General features: G+C 36.4%; 2 protein-coding genes and 1 long non-coding RNA gene across 3 annotated transcripts; 2 read left to right on the top strand and 1 right to left on the bottom strand.

The window, feature by feature from the left end:
* Positions 1 to 5,948: 5,948 nt before the first annotated feature.
* Positions 5,949 to 8,289, top strand: LOC141591020 (uncharacterized). Its single transcript, XR_012520603.1, has 3 exons — positions 5,949 to 6,290; positions 6,736 to 6,801; positions 7,591 to 8,289. It is a non-coding gene; the product is annotated as an uncharacterized LOC141591020 (long non-coding RNA).
* A 793-nt stretch (positions 8,290 to 9,082) lies between these two features.
* LOC141592049 (ammonium transporter 1 member 2-like) lies at positions 9,083 to 10,921 on the top strand. The gene has a single exon (XM_074412605.1). It carries the CDS (start codon positions 9,164 to 9,166, stop codon positions 10,661 to 10,663), a length of 1,500 nt encoding a protein of 499 aa, XP_074268706.1. The 5' UTR covers positions 9,083 to 9,163; the 3' UTR covers positions 10,664 to 10,921.
* An 828-nt stretch (positions 10,922 to 11,749) lies between these two features.
* Positions 11,750 to 17,133, bottom strand: LOC141592050 (histone acetyltransferase type B catalytic subunit-like). The gene is made up of 10 exons (XM_074412607.1): positions 16,957 to 17,133; positions 16,822 to 16,863; positions 15,611 to 15,720; positions 15,000 to 15,068; positions 14,845 to 14,883; positions 14,686 to 14,762; positions 14,510 to 14,579; positions 13,725 to 13,806; positions 13,454 to 13,614; positions 11,750 to 12,665 (listed from the first exon to the last, which is right to left on the bottom strand). Exons 1-10 carry the CDS (start codon positions 17,033 to 17,035, stop codon positions 12,027 to 12,029), a joined length of 1,368 nt encoding a protein of 455 aa, XP_074268708.1. The 5' UTR covers positions 17,036 to 17,133; the 3' UTR covers positions 11,750 to 12,026.
* Positions 17,134 to 19,060: the final 1,927 nt, after the last annotated feature.

A 19,060-nucleotide genomic window follows, 5' to 3' on the forward strand; every position in this document is an offset into this window, starting at 1 on the left:
TCCACCTCTCCGTTACTTTTTTTCAATCCGTTTCTCTATAAACAGCTTTTTGATATTATACAAGCATAATGACTAATAAACAAATTAAATATAGAAAGAAAAATTTCTCTTTTTTTAAAAAAAAAAAAAAAATTATTTATTGCTTCTCTCTCTTTTTCTCCATCATGTTCTTATGGTTCTATAGCTCAAAGAATTTTCACGAAATTAATCTTGGAATTCAAACAATTACACCATTTTTTCACTATAATAATCTTTTTGCTCGATTTTTGCGGCATTCACGAGTCACGACAATACTTTGACGACAATGCTTATAAGGATAAAATAAAAATAATAAGATAACTTGTTCATTTAGAAGAAGGAGATTGGAGAGAGGTAATTATTACAAAGCGCGGAAGGATAATTTACTATACACTTTCGAAAATTGGATAAATAAGCAGATAACAGTGCAATCATGAGAGGAGAAAAGGATTGTGCAAATGAAGGCTTCGAAACCTAATGTTTGTTAGTGGTTTTGTTACTGTGATGGATAATTGCTTTGTTTGTTTTTCTTTTTTTTTTTTAACTTGTGTGAGACCCTACTCGCCATAGGTCTTTGGTCTTTGGGTTCATCCCTTTTATTAATAATAAAAAAAGAGTAGAAGACTGTGGCGGATGATTTTTTTTTCCCAAAATGGGTCTCAATATCAAACAAATTAACGAAATGGGTTGGGTTTAAAAGTATTTACCCAAAATAGGTCAACATCATCACCGACGCTAGGCTTGGATTCAAGTCGTTCTCCCGCTCAGCGACCATACCTGAAGTGTCAGTTAAGTCCACCCAAACCTTTGCCTTTGTGACTTTAAGGGGAGTCGCTCAACGGGGCTGTGTTTTGGACTCAAGTCATCTTCCCCCTCGGCGATTTCCATAGGCAAAAGTCACTTTAATCAACGAAATAAAGGGGAAGGGCCACCGAAGGGGGAATTTTGGTTTGAATATGTCAGCGAAACAAGTCACTCAGCGGTTAGACTGTACTCCAAGTTGTCTACCGAGTGAGCGACTTGATCTCTTCACCTAGCTTCGCAAAAACGGATCTTTTGTGGACCCATTTTGCGTAAATATTTTGAAATTCAACCTATTTCGTTAATTAGTTTGTTAGAAAAAAATCCATTTTGGAAAAAATTCTTAGAGGATTACTAAAACTCTTAATGATCCACAATTGTATACGCAAAAATGTTTGGATGGGTGGCGTAGAGTTGAGAACAAATTGATAAATGGGTAAATTACAATATGATGAACTTGGATATTTCACAAATTGGTGTTAGTTTTCTTTTTAGTTTCTATGGTTTATGAAAATCCTCCATGTTTTCGTGGTTTCATGGCTGAGGTTTTCTTTGGGAAATAGATTTTGGTGATTTTTTATTTAAAAAAAAAATAGTGGAGTAATGAGTAATACAGTAACAGAATGATGGATGAAAAGATAACTGAGGTCCTTACTTCTCCTCTTTTATACATTAGGTCCTTATAGCTATACTTGTTAATAGTTTGGGTCCTGATAGTGTAGTTAACTCATATTCTATCTATACTACTTATAAAAGAGGATACACTTCTGACACTTATTTGCATGCCTTATGTCCTTCTATGACGTCAGTATTTACGTTTTTGCCATTCCACATTTTTTAATATGCTTGTCAGTAGTACCAATAATTTGACTACTTTTTTTGGCGTGGGGATCCTCTCCAGTTCTAAAAAGAACTGGATGGTCCAGTTCCAGCTTCATCTGCTTACACGTGGACAAGACACAAATCAAGGGCTCTGATGGGATTTTATTTTCCAACCTAATAAAAAAGAACATCTTCATCTCCATTTTTCCATTTGAACTCCCATATTTCACACAGTCCACCACTCCACCGCCTCATCAATGGCTGCCACCAGAACCACCACCGCCATTATCTCGCCGTTATACCGCTCATCCATATCTAACAAAACCGTCAGCGCCGACATGCATCACCTTCATCCCCAAACCCACATTCCATGACAAATTAAATTAATTTCCCAATGTTCTTGGTTTCATCTTCCTCCATTTCAATTGTGATCCAATAAATTGCTTGCCACCACCACCCCCCCTGAGATCCATGGGATAAGCACCGTACCGTCATCTCTTTCCTGGACCGTCACACTAGAAAAGCCGTCATTATCGTACTCGAAATCAAAAATTGGGATGACTGAAATTTTATGAAGATGACATAGATAATGGGTTCGTCATCTATATTCATAGATTTCGATGACTCCTCCATTTTATTTGTTTTGGAATTTTGAGTTGAAGAATTGAAGCCAAGGCATTAGTTTCATACATGATAATTAATGGTGGACAACTGAGAAATAAAGAGGTAAAAATATGGGAAAGTAAAAATTGTGATTTGCAATTAGAGCCATTGATTCTGGCTTATAACACGTGGCAGAATCTGAATATAGGTATTGGACCCTCCAGTTCCTAGAAAAACTGGAGAGAATCCGCGCTCCTTTTTTTGGTTTTAGCCTTTCGATGTTCTTTGACTGAAAAAGCAGCAAATTGGCTTTAATGCTCCTCCATGAATATATTGGCTACGTCCAAATTATTGTTGTCAATTCATATTTTTATTTTATAAAAGCATTTTTGTGCACAAATTCTCACTTGTGACGGATAATATCCGTCACAACCTTGTGACGGGTCAAATAAAAGTCACTTATATAGATAAAAACAAGCCTTTTGTAATTTCCTGGATACCTTTACTTTTGTCTTTTTTTAACAATGTGAGTGATATTTGACCCGTCACAAGTTTGTGACGGAGATAGATTGTTATTTTTTGTGTACCCCACATTCATACCCCACTTTCTATAGAACTATTTGTTTGTAATTAGTTTGTCAAAAATTGGATACTTCAATGCTCAAGCTTAATTTAAATAATTTAGATAAAAATGTTGATTTCTCATATTAAAAATGCAATACCAAAAAAAATGTCGCACTATATTTACCAACGAATGTTAAATTTATCATTTTTGCCCTTAAAAAAAATTCGATTATGCCATAAAACTTTTGGAAATAGTAAGTAAATTACTTTGGTACATTAGAAAAAAAAAAAGATTTTACCTATTAATGAAAAACTAAAATAAAACAAATCTAATAAATGAAAACAAGATTATTTATATAAACAATATTTCAACCAAAATAACTTAAATTCAATGTAATACATTGATAAAATTCAAGATATATTTGATATAAACTTGAAATCTGTATTATAGTCAGCAGATCTACAAACTTGAAGCTCTAAACAGCGGAATGACACGAATTTTCGCACCGAAATTGTTTCAAAACACAGTTTTATATAAATGAGATCAGAGTTACAATGAATCGACGGATGAGTCCGAGTGAGGTGAAGGGAGAATGAGATTGTGAATGGAGGAAGATTGAATGAGGTAGTGGGCAAGGGGTTATATTATTATAGGCAGCAATTTTTGATGGACATTCATGAAGCCATGGAGGTAGATAATAAGGGTGAGTGTAATTAAGTTAAAGTGAAATTGGAGTCTAAAGACAATTCTTAGTTTAGGCCGAGGAATCATGGTCTTACGAAATACCCGGTGTACTTGATTTTAGATATTATCTTGGGTATACTCCGTAAAGAGTATATATTATCGTATAATTTGAGTAATAATTTACAGTCATTTTTTGCTTAAGACTGTATTATTCGTCTTAAACTTAAGACATGTTAAATATCACCCACATTGGTATATAGGACAAACCTTTTATCTATTTAGATGCATTCTACTTTTGTCTTATTAATCCATATGAGTATATTTAATCCGTCTTAAGCTTAAATGGATAATGACCGTTTTAACAAAAAAAAAAAATTGAACAATTTATTGTTTTAATTTGCTTAATTGATTTATTTGTCGAAAACATTTAGTTTAATTTTATTAGTTATTAGTTGTTCAATTAACAATTAGTTGCTTCATTTTAGTTATTAGTTATTAGTAGTTTGACCATAATGGATTTACTTTTGAACATAATCATGTTTTATATTCCTAATTATTTAATATTAACTTATTGTTTAGTCATCGAGTCAAGCGGGCTAGCTATGTTGGGTCGGTTTTAGACCCTAACGCCTAAACTTACATATCATTTCAGGTTTGAATTGATCGGGTCGTTGGGTGAAATTTACTTGTTTTTTTTTTGTACGCAAAATTTACATGTGTTTTATTCCTGGAAAAAAAAAAAGCTGGGTCGAGTCCACTCAATTATTTTCCTTTAATTAAAATAGTTTCGCAAAAAAATAAAAAAGTAAACAAATCATTGAGACAGAGGGAGTAGTTTATAGTTTAGAGTGTAACACCAAGATTATTTTATTTTATTTTTGTATTTTCATATGTTAACTTTGTTAGGATATATTTTCATGCGGAATGTATTCTTAAAATCACTATATATCCTTATAGTTAGAGAAGTCTTGCTTTAAGTCACTTTTCAATTTTACACCCAAAAAAATAGCTTGCCTGAAGAATTCAGTCTATTTGTCATTATTGATTCGAGGAGATTATGTTTCTCATTCAAGCTTTGGAATATTATATGAGTAATCGTAATTGATTTACTCTATTAATAACAAGTTTGCTCCGCAGCTGAAAACAGTTTTTAAATTATATGTCGTTCTAAAATAAATGGAAATACAATTCTGCGAGTTTATAGTTCTCAATGATTTACATAATACTCATAAAGTTTGACAAAATCGTCATGTTATTATGATGTTAAATTAAAAGTTCAACTAACATAGTTAAAAGGAAACACCATATAAATGCATCCCACACACACTAATTGTATAGTGTATCCCTTTGTGTTTTAAAATTGTTTAAAAGAGTGTTTCGCAACAAGAGTTTAATTTGAAATGCCGGCCTCATTTTAAATTTTGTAAATCAAAATAAAGATTTGGAATTTGGAAATGAGAGAAGTTAGAGAGTGGATTTCAAATGAATTTATTTTAGCCTTATTTGAATTTGGTAAGCATTTGGAAATCCAAATCTAATAGGTTTGCCAAACATGCAAATTAGTCCAAATCTGAATTTGAGAATAAAATCTTTATTCCCAAACACACCATAACTGTATTTATAAATCGGTTTTTCTAACCTATGCCCGTGGGCATAGGATAAGAAACTAAAAAATGAAACAACTAAATGATGGTTTTATGAGAAATTATAATATCCCATCACTTTTACTTTTCTTTACAAGAAATACATTTATTTATTTCCTATTTAGTTTTCTTAGAGCACCCACAATAGAGAGGGATAAACATCCTCTTAGCACTCTCTCTCTCCTTTAAGATGAGGCTCTTTCTATTGTGAAGATGTATGGAACATCCTCTTAGCAATAGAATATTCTCTACTTCCTCTAATTTTAGAGGAAGTATAGCATTGGCCCTCCATTCAACTTCACTTTACCTGTTTCCATTTCCTATACTATTCACAAGTACATTATATTCATTCTCGATTTTCTCTTAATACATAAGTGAAAATATATTAATAAGACGATCCTCTCTATTTTGGACAAAAATATAAAAAGGAGGATACACATAGCGAAAATGAAGATGAGTCATAGTAAAAGTGATATGTCAAAAAATGAGATGGTGAAAGAACAAATAAGAGGATCATACCATCCTCTCTATTGCTCATACTCTTATCCTATGCCTACTCGACCTAGGTTAAAAAAATCATAAATAACGCAAAGTTCTTTTACATTTTTTTATATCAAATTTAAACAGTTTTCTATATTATTTAGCCGATTAAACAATAAGTTCTACAATCGTCAACAACCACAACCGCTACAAACGAAAAACGTTGGATGCCGCGTGCGGAGCACGCGGCGTTCCAACTAGTTATATATAAAAGGAGTGTGAGTATTAATATACACTGAATTATATTTCGAATTTGACATAACAAAGAAAAATAAAAACTCCATAAAGTATTTCTCTTTATCTTTGCCTAGATGAAGAGGGCCTCAACCGTCTTATCCTACAAGGGATTTCGTGTAACCCAAGGCATGAAATAGGGTCGAAATACTCTTAAGGAAAGCGTGCTCTTCGTGATTCGGTTGACATCCAAGTTTATGATCATTATCACTGTTACCCTATACAAATTTTACCAACAGCAGCATGCTGAATTAATTAACATCTCGACGCATCTGCAATTCTGCTCTAATTTTTGAGGTGTGCTTGTAGATACTGCGCGACATTATTTACCATCGCATGTGACAAAGAATGTCATTGACTCAATGGCATACGCTAAACTGGTAAGAAACCACAGCTGAATTATTTTCTAAATTTTTATTTTTTCTGCGCTTATCATTCTGGTTGTTATAAGAACATTTTGCAAATGAATGCCATGGTCAGTAATTAATAATCAGCACACATAAATTAAAAAACTGTTTGCGTTTCGATTGAAGCCAAAGACACGTTATATGTTCCAAACTAATGCCTTTTGCAAAGCTAGCTAGATGGCATCATCCATGATATAGCTACGAGTTGGTTTGGTGCCATTGCTTTTAAAGGCTCCCCAAGGCAGTGATTATAGTTTCTTGTTACTACAGAATGTACTCCACTGGCATATTGTGGATACACAGTCTTTTCCGCTAGAGATACCTTCATATCCAAAAAGTTGTGAGGCAAGTAAAAACACATGCGAGTGATCTGAAGTTTCTGTCAAAGATCATCTTATCATGAATTTTGTCATTACAGATATGCTCAGAGACGAGGAATTAATGTGCTTGCTGAAATTGACGTACCCGGGCATGCTAGTGTATGGTAAAGTCTATATGCACATGTCTATAGTATTAACCATAATCATTCAATATTCTCCATATCGACAAACAAAACAAGTAAATAATATCAATTATGCATTCATACTGTAAATATAGCTAGTATATATCTTTTGTCTATAGGCTCCTCTTTCTAGCCTAAATAGAGATATTTTAGTCACTATAAGTACCATTGTAATTCATCAGTAGAATGTATCTTTTACAAACATCAATACAACCCTAGAGCCAGTGTGAGCGAAGGTCACGGGTTTAAATCCTGACAACCTCAAAACCCCTCAAAAACTCGAAGTAGAAACCCAGCACACGGTACACGGGGGAGCCGGTGCACAACTAACCACTCTTCAAGCCCAACGGACATTTGAGTGAGAGAGCGTAATAGGAATAATTATAATAGTTGGGCCTCAATCATCACCTTAAGGGCTCCGTGCACAACTAACCACTCTTCAAGCCCAATGGCCATTTGAGTGAGGGAGTGTAATAAGTAATTATAATAGTTGGGCTTCAACCATCATGGTACGGGGGAGCCAGTGCACAACTAACCACTCTTCAAGCCCAATGAGCATTTGAGTGAGAGAGCGTAATAGGAATAATTATAATAGTTGAGCCTCAACCATCACCTTAAGATTGATTTTGATTTAGTTTTTTTTGATTTTGATTTAGTTGGTTCATCTATCATGATCTTACCTCTTTTAATAGTCAGCTGAACTTGTAAAAAGATTGTTTATTTTTCACGTGTCTGTAAATTTATGTTTGTGTGGTTTCGTATCATCCACAGGGGGAATGGCTATCCTTCATTATGGCCATCGGCAGCATGTAAGGAACCACTTGATGTGAGCAACGAATTTACATTCCAAGTTATAAATACCAACTATTATTTCTGAAATCAGTCGCGTGATTCCAACCTGTTCCGACTTCTGAGCCTAAGATATGCTTTCATTTTAGTTCTTGTTTCTTTGCTGATATTAAAATAAACTCAACTCAAATATGCGTTTTATTAACTCAGGTTGCTGCTTTAAGCAATGAGGGAAAAAAAAAGACTAATAAGAGTTTATGATTTGAACGAGGAATATAGAGGATCTATAATCGATCATTATTCGGAAAAACTTTCAAAGGGCTATTTACTGACTTTATTCTGGAAAATTTACTGTATTGGTTATTTGTTCTGCTGCTGATATAGCGTTACCATTAATATGCTATTGTACTTGTCAACTGTCGTTGCCAATGTGGGCTACCGACTACATCTATCCACATTCCGCATAACTTTCTCTATTTTGAGAGGCTTACAAAACCTGAGAATAATGTCTACTTTTTACCACTTGTGTCAGGGATAATTTTGAGAGGCATAAATCTCAAGCCAAATTGCTCATCTTTTAACAAACTTATTAGTTCAACTAGTATAGACCCCGTGCTACATCACGGTAACTTTTAGATGTAATTGCTAGATATGTCTGCATTAGAGTATTAGTTTCAACTTATTTTCAATTTCCTGGAGATCATATTGATAAATTTTTACTATTAAAATAAATAAAATAAGGAAGTCGACACTTTTAATCCGAATAAATTAATGAATTTTAGTTGAATTACTTTGTCAACCCTATTAAAAAAATAAATATTATATTATTATATTCACTAAAGGCATAAATCTCGTGAGATTTATATCATCGGATCAAATATGTATTAATCGATAAAGGATGATAATTATGGAGATGATTAAATAGAAGGTCCTGCGATGCTTGAAATAGGAGAGCTATGAATACAACAACAAACGCAAACTTGAAGCTGATGATTGGAGCAAATCAAGTCCATGGCTTAGGAGATGCAAATCAAGATGATTGAAGCAAAATGACAAAATATGTGCTGGATAATAACTATTAAAAAATAAATAAGTTAACCCACACCACTCGTTTATATCAGACTTTCGTAACAAAGCGTCTTGCTTGTGACGGGCTAATCCCGTCACACAAATCAAGACTCACAAAAAGGAGAGAGGACAAGATGAGCCTTTTTGTGTCTCCCCACTCACCTCTCATGGATATGCTTCTCCACTCACCTTTCATGGATATTTTGTGAAAGGAAATGATATCCGTCACAAGCTTGTGACAGATATCACCGTCTTCAATGAGATTTTGTGCTTTCGTAATTGTACACACACTCATTAATTATTATACACCTTGTCGGAATCGGTTTCAAATACAACTATATATATATATATATATATATATATATATATATATATATATATATATATATATATATATATTCAACTCCCATATTATAATATCTTCACAACTGGCAACCCCCATTCTTCATCCATCACATATTTCCTGTTCCAAAAGATAATACAGAGAATGTCAAACGCTATATGCCAAGCATCGGAGCTAATCCCTTTATTGGGTGGCTCGGCTAACGCGACCTTAGTGGCAACATACTTATGCGACCGTTTTACAACAGTAGCCTATGCCGTTGACAACACCTACCTACTATTCTCAGCGTACCTTGTTTTCGCTATGCAACTTGGTTTCGCAATGCTATGCGCTGGCTCTGTTCGAGCCAAGAATACTATGAATATCATGCTTACTAACGTACTCGACGCAGCTGCAGGCTCACTCTCATACTATCTTTTTGGATTTGCTTTGGCATTCGGCGCCCCTTCTAATGGCTTCATTGGCCGTCATTTCTTCGGTTTGCACGATATCCCGGCTTCTAACGGGTCGGGTAATTTTGATTATAGTTTCTTTTTATATCAGTGGGCTTTTGCTATCGCAGCTGCTGGTATTACCAGCGGCTCCATAGCGGAACGAACCCAGTTTGTGGCGTATTTGATTTACTCCACCTTCTTGACCGGCTTCGTCTACCCGGTCGTTTCACATTGGTTTTGGTCTGTTGATGGGTGGGCTAGCCCGACTCGACCCGTTGATCAGTTGTTATTCGGTTCGGGTGCGATTGACTTTGCAGGGTCGGGTGTGGTCCACATGGTGGGTGGCATAGCAGGTTTATGGGGGGCGCTTATTGAAGGACCCAGGATTGGCCGGTTTGATCGGTCCGGACGGTCTGTGGCTTTGAGGGGTCATAGTGGTTCATTAGTTGTGCTTGGGACTTTCTTGCTTTGGTTCGGATGGTACGGTTTTAACCCCGGTTCTTTTTTGACTATCTTAAAAGCGTATGGTTCACCTGGAGGGTATTATGGTCAATGGAGTGGGATTGCAAGGACAGCTGTTACCACAACATTGGCTGGATCAACTGCAGCGTTGACAACTTTATTTAGCAAGAGATTGTTGGTGGGTCATTGGAATGTAATTGATGTGTGTAATGGACTTTTGGGTGGGTTTGCAGCTATTACTTCGGGTTGCTCAGTTGTTGAGCCTTGGGCTGCTATTGTTTGTGGGTTCGTCGCTTCTTGGGTTTTAACCGGGTTCAACAAATTGGCGGAGCTAGCAAAGTATGATGACCCGCTCGAGGCAGCACAATTACATGGTGGGTGTGGAGCCTGGGGTTTACTATTTACTGGCCTTTTCGCAGCTAAACACTATGTTGAGGAGGTATATGGGACGGGACGGCCTTATGGACTATTCATGGGTGGTGGTGGAAGACTCTTAGCGGCTCAAGTAGTCCAGATACTTGTTATATTTGGGTGGGTCACCGCAACTATGGTCCCACTCTTTTACGCGCTAAAGAAGCTTAACTTGCTAAGGATCTCCAGCCATGATGAGACCCAGGGTATGGATCTTACCCGACATGGTGGGTTTGCTTATGCATACCATGATGATGATGACATGTCGAACAAACCAGAGTCATTCATGATGAGGCGAGTTGAGCCTAGTAGTGTTTCCCCTACTCTAAACGTCTGAGCAATTTGTTAGTCTAATAAAGTTATGTGATAATACCACAGTATCTGAAGGGTCGCTATACCTAAGAGGAGAGTCTTACTCCTTGGATTGACAACTTGAAAATTTGTTTAAATGATTTCTTACCCATGATTTCAATTTCCTTACCTGATATATTAACAATTACTATTGAATGTATTGTACATTTTATACTAGTGAATTTCCCAAGCTAATTTCCCAATCTGTGAATGTTATAAAAGTTCTAGTTAATTTTGCATTTTATGGTTTTGTCAATTTTTTACTATATTTTTTTTTGTTGGGGATATGTTGACTAATCCGTAAACCTAATCGTTTTTTTTAGCGTAAAAGAGTAACAAGGCTATAGAAGTACCGTGATTCAGTCACGAGGCATGAGTGTCAGATTTTAGGAGTTGAACTATAATTTGTGATAATTTGGTTCAGTCAACTCGCAACTTACAACTGTAATGCTCTTCTACCATAAGTAAACTCCACTAAGACACCATTGAATTGATAATTGGAAAAAAAAGTTGCCCCAAGGAACTCATTTGTTGTTGATCAACAAAATATTTGTTAACAAACAAATATTTTACTCTCCTCCGTCTCAATTTTTTTGTTTATCTTTGATTAAAATATTTCTCACAAAAAATAAAAAAAGCAAACAAATCATTTATTTACTCCCCTCCGTCTCAATCATTTTTTTTTATTATTCAAATATGCGCACTTATATTTGTGTATAGTTATATTGCGGGTTAGAAGCAAACTTAATAGGATTACTCATGCTTTAGCTATTTAGGATTACTCATGCTTTAACTATTTACTATTTCTTGTCATTGTTTTTCTCTTAGTCATTGTCCTAGAAATCTTAATAGGATTACTCATGCTTTAGCAAAAGCTATAGCATATGGAGTAATCTCTCACACTGACAAAAAAAAACGCAAACTTGCCTGCGCAGGACATGAGAAGTCGAACAGCTATATCACGCTAACTTGTTATAGGACAATCCTACAAAAGGTTAATGGTAACGATTCAACCCATTACTCATCAGCAGAGCGCATTGCCCAAATAACCTCAGATCAAAACAGAATCAAGTGACATACTGTGATCTGCAGATCGCAAAGTTCTTCAAAAGATTAATAAGCAAGAGCAGTTTACATGTTCGCCTACAACAAGAAATTTCCTACAGCAAATTTTACCCAAACTACAGACAATATTCCTCTCAACTTCATCGACAAGTCATAAATCTAGTTAAACGATACTAAAATCAGAGTGTTGACAAAGGATAATGAAATTTCGCAACCTATTCAGCTCCCTTCAAAGGGAAAAAACTCAGCAACACAAATTCGCACTCCATTAATACCTAGATTAATTATCCAAGATTCTCAGCACGAATCTTTTGAGCAATCAATTCAATCTCTTGCATCCTTTCATCAACTAGTTTCTGCAGTTGCTCCTCTTGAATCTTCTCGTCTTCATCTACATTGACATTACTATCTTCATTGTCTTGAGACTTGTACATTACAAACGATTCTCCAAAACCATTAGGGATGTCAACTACTCGCTTTTCTTTTGTCCCAGAATCTTTCCCAATAACATTGGCCTTCACTCTGTCTGTGATGAAGATTCGGTAGTTCTCCATGTATTTGTCAGCAGGCGAGAGGGACATATATATGAGAATCTCCCAGCACTGAGTAAATTGTTTTTTATTGATCTTCAGACTCTTTCTGACATCATCAACAACTGTTAACGGGGGAAGGAGCTGGGAGGTTTGTGTTCTTTTTGACAAATTAGCTTCTTTGAGGCTCAATACTACAGCATCAACAGCAGGTTTCACAGAGTTGCACGCACGAAGGCGGGGGACATCAATATAGTAACGAATATGTTGCAAGGAATCCACGGGTTCCTCAACTGTCAAATCATAGACATTCTCAGACACAGCAACATGGTTGAGTAGCTCGAGAAGACGGCGCCCATATCCTTTTTGTTGATAAGGAGGCAGTACAAGTATCTGGGATCATTATGAGAAACAGTAAATCTCTTGTAAGACGGTCATATAATAAGTTAGCACGAGAGTATTTCGCACTAAAGTAAAATGATCACTAAAAGTCATACAGTGGACACCAATTATATAAAATGATTCGCCAAAAAAAGGATGTGCAAACAATGATATGGTTGCTAACATTATGAAAAATGACAACTAGCTAAAACAGTAATTTGTCAACACTAGAGTTAAGTGGTTTTAACATAAATAAATATACTTGGGTAACCTCAAAGCTTGCAAAGGCAAGAATTGCGAGGTCCCGTGTTCAAACCCACGGATGAGCAATTGCATGCGGTTATCTCGGCGGCCCCAATTGGGGTGGTTTACATGGTCCAGGTGGTGACGCCGGAATGCCTGGGCCCGGGGGGATTAAACCCCTCGTCACCAAAAAAAAAAAAAAAACATAAATAAATATAACAAGAATTTGAGAGATATACTGTTCAGAGAACTTCACCGCCTAAAACTACGTATTGATGGCTGGTCTACGCACTGGCTATTGTTTGGTGAATTGGTGTTTCCAGTTTTGAATTTATGTTTTTTCTTTTTTCTTTATGTGTTGCTTGCTTCCTTGTACTAACACGTACTGGCAAATGAAGTCGTCCTACACTCCTACTAGTATACTTCCAGTATTAATCTCTATTGTATCTTTTTTTTTGAGAGAAAAACTCCAAAAGGGGTATAATCTCTATGTATCTTGGTCATTCGACTTTCATAGATCGAGGAAAAAACAAATGTAAGCAAACATTAAAAAAAACCTGACTAAGTCGCAGCCTCAAACTATCCGGATAGTGAAAAAAGCGGTAAGATGCTGCAAAACCGAGCAACTTAGTTGCATTGTCTCCCTGTTGATCAGTAGACCTCTGAACAATAACATACATCTCCCAATTTGAATCTGTGACATCAATAGGATTGCTACCTGTCGCCAGACCAAACAAATCAGAGTATCAGACGTATAGCTATAATGCTTATAGTGAACTTTTCTAGTGGAGTAAACCATGAGTCCATGAATGCAGTTTATTAAATTACCATCAACAAGAAGAAGAACAAGAGGCACCACTCTGCTGTAAAGAAGCCCAGCTGATATGTCACCCATAACCAAGCGAATTACCTACGAGATGGCATGAGATACAGTGTGTAAACTGTAAATAGGCAATAACCCAAATAGAAAAGGATTGCATCATGTACAACCATGAATTATGAGACGTTGATCTTTCACTAAACACAGTAGAGAAACAGGCCAGAAGCTAAGAGGTAGCATTGCTGTGATAGAGAGACCACTAACAAAACAGGAAAAGTACTTTCATGACTCAATCCCATAAGGTTTATGTTTATCTGTAGTCAAAATCAAATCAAATCAAATCATGAACACATCTCATATCACACCTGTGTTACCCAGACTCTCCAACACGTGTCTGACACATGTCGAGTGTTGGATACGGCTATTTTGTGCGAATTTTTCAATTTTTTGGTCTAAAGTGAAGTGTCGAGGTGTCGTGTCGGTATCGGGCAAGTAGGTGTTGCCTGTCGGATACGCAACACGGCAGCTAAGTGAAGTGTCGGAGCAACATAGTATCACACGTACCCTGATTCTCTTGCATTAATAGTTTGATGCTTCTTAGTACACGACAAGTCGACAACATGCTTAACAATACCAACCAAAATGAAGGAAGGTCAGTTACCCAATCCCTGGCCCTCGCCACGTCTAAACGAGGTAGCAGATCCTATGGTATATTGGTATCTACTATCATGATTATGTGAACAAAACTTTATGCTAAACCCACAGCATGAAACATGAAGAGAATTGTACCCACCTCAATGTTATTGTCACCGTTGTCAGTAGAGGTTTTCTGCTGCAGTTTTTCCCCTTTGGAAACAGCTGAGCTGAGATGAACATACGATAAAGAATTGTGATTATACAAGCAGTATAGCTCAAATTCTAAGCCAAGATTTGTGTTTAGGCAGATTATAAAAGCCTAAAAGGTAATACCTAATGCACTGCTTCTCTGTTGAGAATGTCAGAAAGAAATCATCCTTTTTCTCAACGATATTTTCAGCAAACATGTCCTGAAAAAAGATTCTACATAATCAACCAGCAGGCAACAGAAAGTGATAATTGCCTGGTCAGCTCTGAAACAGAAAACATTACCTGAAGGGCAGCTTTCAAGTCCGTAATGCCTTTCCCTCTCTATGTACAATGAGTAGAAATAAGCCAAGAAAGATCAATATGCAAATATAACAACATACTATATCTTAAAAGAGATTTTCGACGCCAACTTTGGCAGCAAATAATAGAGGGCTTACATCAGATGTGCTTTCATATGTGATGTCTGTATAAGCATGAAACGACAAAGTGCTGACCCATACAACAATCTGAAAACAGCAAAATGAATCTGTTATATTTGATATTTCATCAATGCAAACATGAGATGTAACAACAAACATGCATACACATTATACAAAAAATTAAGTGATAGGTAGGAAAGAAAAATGTTTCCTCACCATCCCACCCCTTACATGGAGCAACAGAAAAGTACATCATCGACATGAGCAACTACCCTCGAGATCCCAAAATAATGCATTATAAATTAGCTGGACAAAGGTTGAATCAAATTGCAATAAACATGAAAAAATATCACATACCAGCTGCTAATTGTACGATCAAAACAGCATTTAGATAAAACAAAGTACTCAGGAATACAGAAAGAGAATTATCGCCTATCTTCCATCCAAAACCATAACATCACACATCGAAATTCTAAGCAAAACACTACCCACAAATGAAACACAGTCAGTGAAGGACTCCTAGAATCCTAGCAAAATGTAAGTGGTAGAAGAACTAGATTTTTTTCATCACGGAACCAAAAAAAAGAAAGAGAAACATAACCTGCAAACTGAACCTACAATTTTATTACCTTCAAGCCTTGGTACCCATAAATTTTGCCATCTTCACCAAAAAACTGATTCAAGTCAATCGGATCAATCTGATGGCCAGTCCCTGCTTCTGCCTCCTCTTTACTGGAAACTACATTTGTAGGAAACAAATAACCATACAATATCAACTAAAAGTCGTCATATATCCTAAGTATATCACAGCCAAGTCAAACACCAGTCTACCCTATTGACAGGATTAATTACACATAAAATTACCCTATCCAATTTTCAGGAGAAAACAAGAGTAAAATATGCCAGGAATAGAGGAAACAAGAGTAAACTATGCAGAGAGAAAAAAAAAAGACTAAACATCCTCCATTTTCACCATTTTCCGACATAGTTGATCAACAAAGAGAATACTAAATTCCACAGCTTGAAATATCAGCCCTACGAAAACCCTACCAATTATCAAACTAAGTTTGACCCAAAAAGTTAAATTAACCAATAAAAACATACAGCTTAACCTAAGATCTTCAATTTTAAAACATACTACCGTTTTCACTGTTTTCCGACATAGTCTATCAACAAAGATAATACAAAATCCCACAACTTGCAATATCAGCCATTAGAAAACCCTACCAGTTATCAAACTAAGTTTGACCCAAAAAGTTAAATTAACCAATAAAAACATACAGCTTAATCTAAGATCTTCAATTTTAAAACATACTACCGTTTTCACTGTTTTCCGACATAGTCTATCAACAAAGATAATACAAAATCCCACAACTTGCAATATCAGCCATTAGAAAACCCTACCAGTTATCAAATCAAGTTTGACCCCAAAAGTTGAATTAACCAAAAGCCACATACAGCTTAACCTAAGACCTTTGATTTCGAAACATACTCCCATTTCCACCATTTTCCGACAAAGTCGTTGAACGATAACACAAAATTCCACAACTTGAAATATCATCCGTAAAAAAAAAAAAAAAAAACTATCAATTATCTATTTAAGTTCAACCCTAGAAGTTGAATTAACCAAAATCAACATACAGCTTAACCTCCTGACCAAAAACACTGATTCATTACAGCTACGCTTTCTATCTCTACATCGTCAACGCAATACTCGATTTTCACTTCACAAATGTACTAAGTTGAAACACACACCAAAATAAAATTAAAACAAGCTAATTACTTCAAAAAAAAATGAGTAAAATGAAGAAAAAAATTACTGGCGGCGAAATGTTCTTACCGAGGTAAATCTGGATACAGTCATTTACTTCAACGCCAGGATCTAGGAACATAAACAAAAGAAAAACAATTGAAATAAAAAATCAGAGACAAAAAAAAAAATCGGAAAAGGGGGGAAATTAACGGCGAATCATACCGGTGGCAGCGAAATTAACACGGCGTTTCTTCTTAGAATCGGTGGTTGAATCGGTGGAAAGTTGTTGTTTTTGACCCATTTTGAGAAATCTAGGGTTTGAGATTTAGGGAGGAATAGCGGGAAATTTGGGGGTGAGACTCTGTGCTAGGGCGGGAAATTAGACACTGCAATTTGCAAGTGTCAAGTGTCGACTCACTCTTTAAATATCGTGTAGTGACTAGTGAGTACTGACTAGCACAAATTCTGGACACTACCAGTCTAAAGTTATAAATGGATAGTGTTCCTCTCACAAAATGAGAGTGGATAGTGGAAGTGGGGGTGGGAAATGAATAACCCACTCTCATTTTGTGAGAGTTTCACTATCCGTCTACAGCTTTAGATGGATAGTGTCCGTTTAAAGTGAGACGGATTGGACTAACTAGTGAGTAGTTGAGGTTATAAATGGGTTAATAAGGTTGGGTTTAAGTCGGGTTTAGGTCGGGTTTTTGGGTTTGTCGAATGTTTTAGGTTGGATCGACCAGGTAATTTCGAGCTCATTTCGGAAGTTAAATTGTCGAGTCATTCTAGGCCAGTCATTTTTTAGTATTGTCATTTTTTTATTGGGTTAGTGATTAAAAGTTAAAACCCTTTAATTTGAATAATTATAAACTTATTTACTTATTTAGGAGCGTTGTAGCCGATGAACATTTACTTGGATGTATATAAACGTTAATATGACTTAATATTAGTAATTTCGGGCCATTTGGATCACTTTAGGTCATTTCGGATCAGGTTAATTACGGTTCAGGTGGCTTTTGTAATACTACGGATTTTATAGGTTGGTACTCGACCAAGTATGGCCTACTCGGTCGAGTAAAGTGTGTTGGGTATTCTGTTTGGCTACTGCCCAGGAATACTCGGTCGAGTATGGGTAATACTCGACCGAGTAGAGGATACTCGGCCGAGTATACTCTACACTCGATCGAGTATCCGGTCTGACGGGTAATATTTTTCGCGGTTGATTTAGAAAGGATTAGAGTTATATTAAGACGCGTTTTACAGTTTCTAATCATTTTACAAAACCTAAACTACACAACGTAACTCTAATCCTCTCCAAATCTCTCTCTCATTTGCGTGGATTGTTCGTGAGTCTAGCGAATCTTTCCTTGCGTCGATTATGTCGGTAAGTCTCTGATTTCATGAGTCTCATTAAGTTGTCTTTTAGGGTTTTGCTCTAATTATTGTTTTGGGTTAATTGGGGGTTTAGGGTTTGGTCATTATGTGTGTGTTGATTATAATTGTTGTAGGTGACGATGTGGTATTTGTTATACAATTGTATGATTGATTGCAGCGTAGCGGATTGCGAAAAGGTAGGGTTTCCCTACTCAGTTTACTATTAATTGATTTAAGATTGTGATTGTATGTGTATGATTGTTGTCTGCTGATCATCGAAGTGTTGGTGTGGTGGTGGTTGTGATGGTTGTGGTGGAGTCACTTGCGGGAGTGGCTTCACGCCCTAGTTCGCCCTCCGTGGAACCCGTCACGGGAGAAGATGTGCACATTAAGGGACATGGTTATCGCTCGTTGATGAGCGGGATTTTGGTGGGGATTGGCTGCGGTCCCCCACTGGCGGCGTGGGCTACCTGTTGCGATGGGTAGTCTGGCAGGGCTACACACCTCGGTGTGTAGTCGGTTACTGTGTGAAATCGGGAGACCGGGGATGGAGGATGATCAGCTGGTTACTTGATGCACTTGCTGTCTTACTTTGATTATGCAGTAACTGACCCCGCTTTATGTTTTGTAAAACTTGCGGTGATCCATTCGGGGATGGTGAGCAGATTGTGACAGGTGATACGCTCATTGAGCTTTGGGAGTCATGGGAGAGTCACCACGCTGGATTAGATGTCACCATCACGAGTCTTAGCTTTTGTTTTGTAGTTGTTAGCAGTTGGATAATTTTTTATTGGATTTTTGGAAACAATGTAACTTTTATATTTACCGTACCTCAATAAATGTGTTTGGATTGTTGTTTTGATATGTACTAACCTCGGGCAACCGAGATGGTAACAGCCTTTTATGCTGGGGTAGTCCTGGTAAGGTACCTTGATATGAAGGGGTGTTACAG

This window comes from Silene latifolia, chromosome 7, assembly GCF_048544455.1.
Source record: "Silene latifolia isolate original U9 population chromosome 7, ASM4854445v1, whole genome shotgun sequence".
In the NCBI taxonomy this organism is placed as follows: domain Eukaryota; kingdom Viridiplantae; phylum Streptophyta; class Magnoliopsida; order Caryophyllales; family Caryophyllaceae; genus Silene; species Silene latifolia.

Excerpts from the sequence above, each read along its gene's own strand:
- LOC141592049 (XM_074412605.1), top strand. The coding sequence starts at position 9,164 with ATGTCAAACGCTATATGCCAAGCATCGGAGCTAATCCCTTTATTGGGT.
- LOC141592050 (XM_074412607.1), bottom strand. The coding sequence starts at position 17,035 with ATGGGTCAAAAACAACAACTTTCCACCGATTCAACCACCGATTCTAAG. Across the intron at positions 16,864-16,956 it reads TGTTAATTTCGCTGCCACCG|ATCCTGGCGTTGAAGTAAAT; the intron begins GTATGATTCGCC and ends TTATGTTCCTAG. Across the intron at positions 14,580-14,685 it reads ACAGAGAAGCAGTGCATTAG|CTCAGCTGTTTCCAAAGGGG; the intron begins GTATTACCTTTT and ends TGTTCATCTCAG.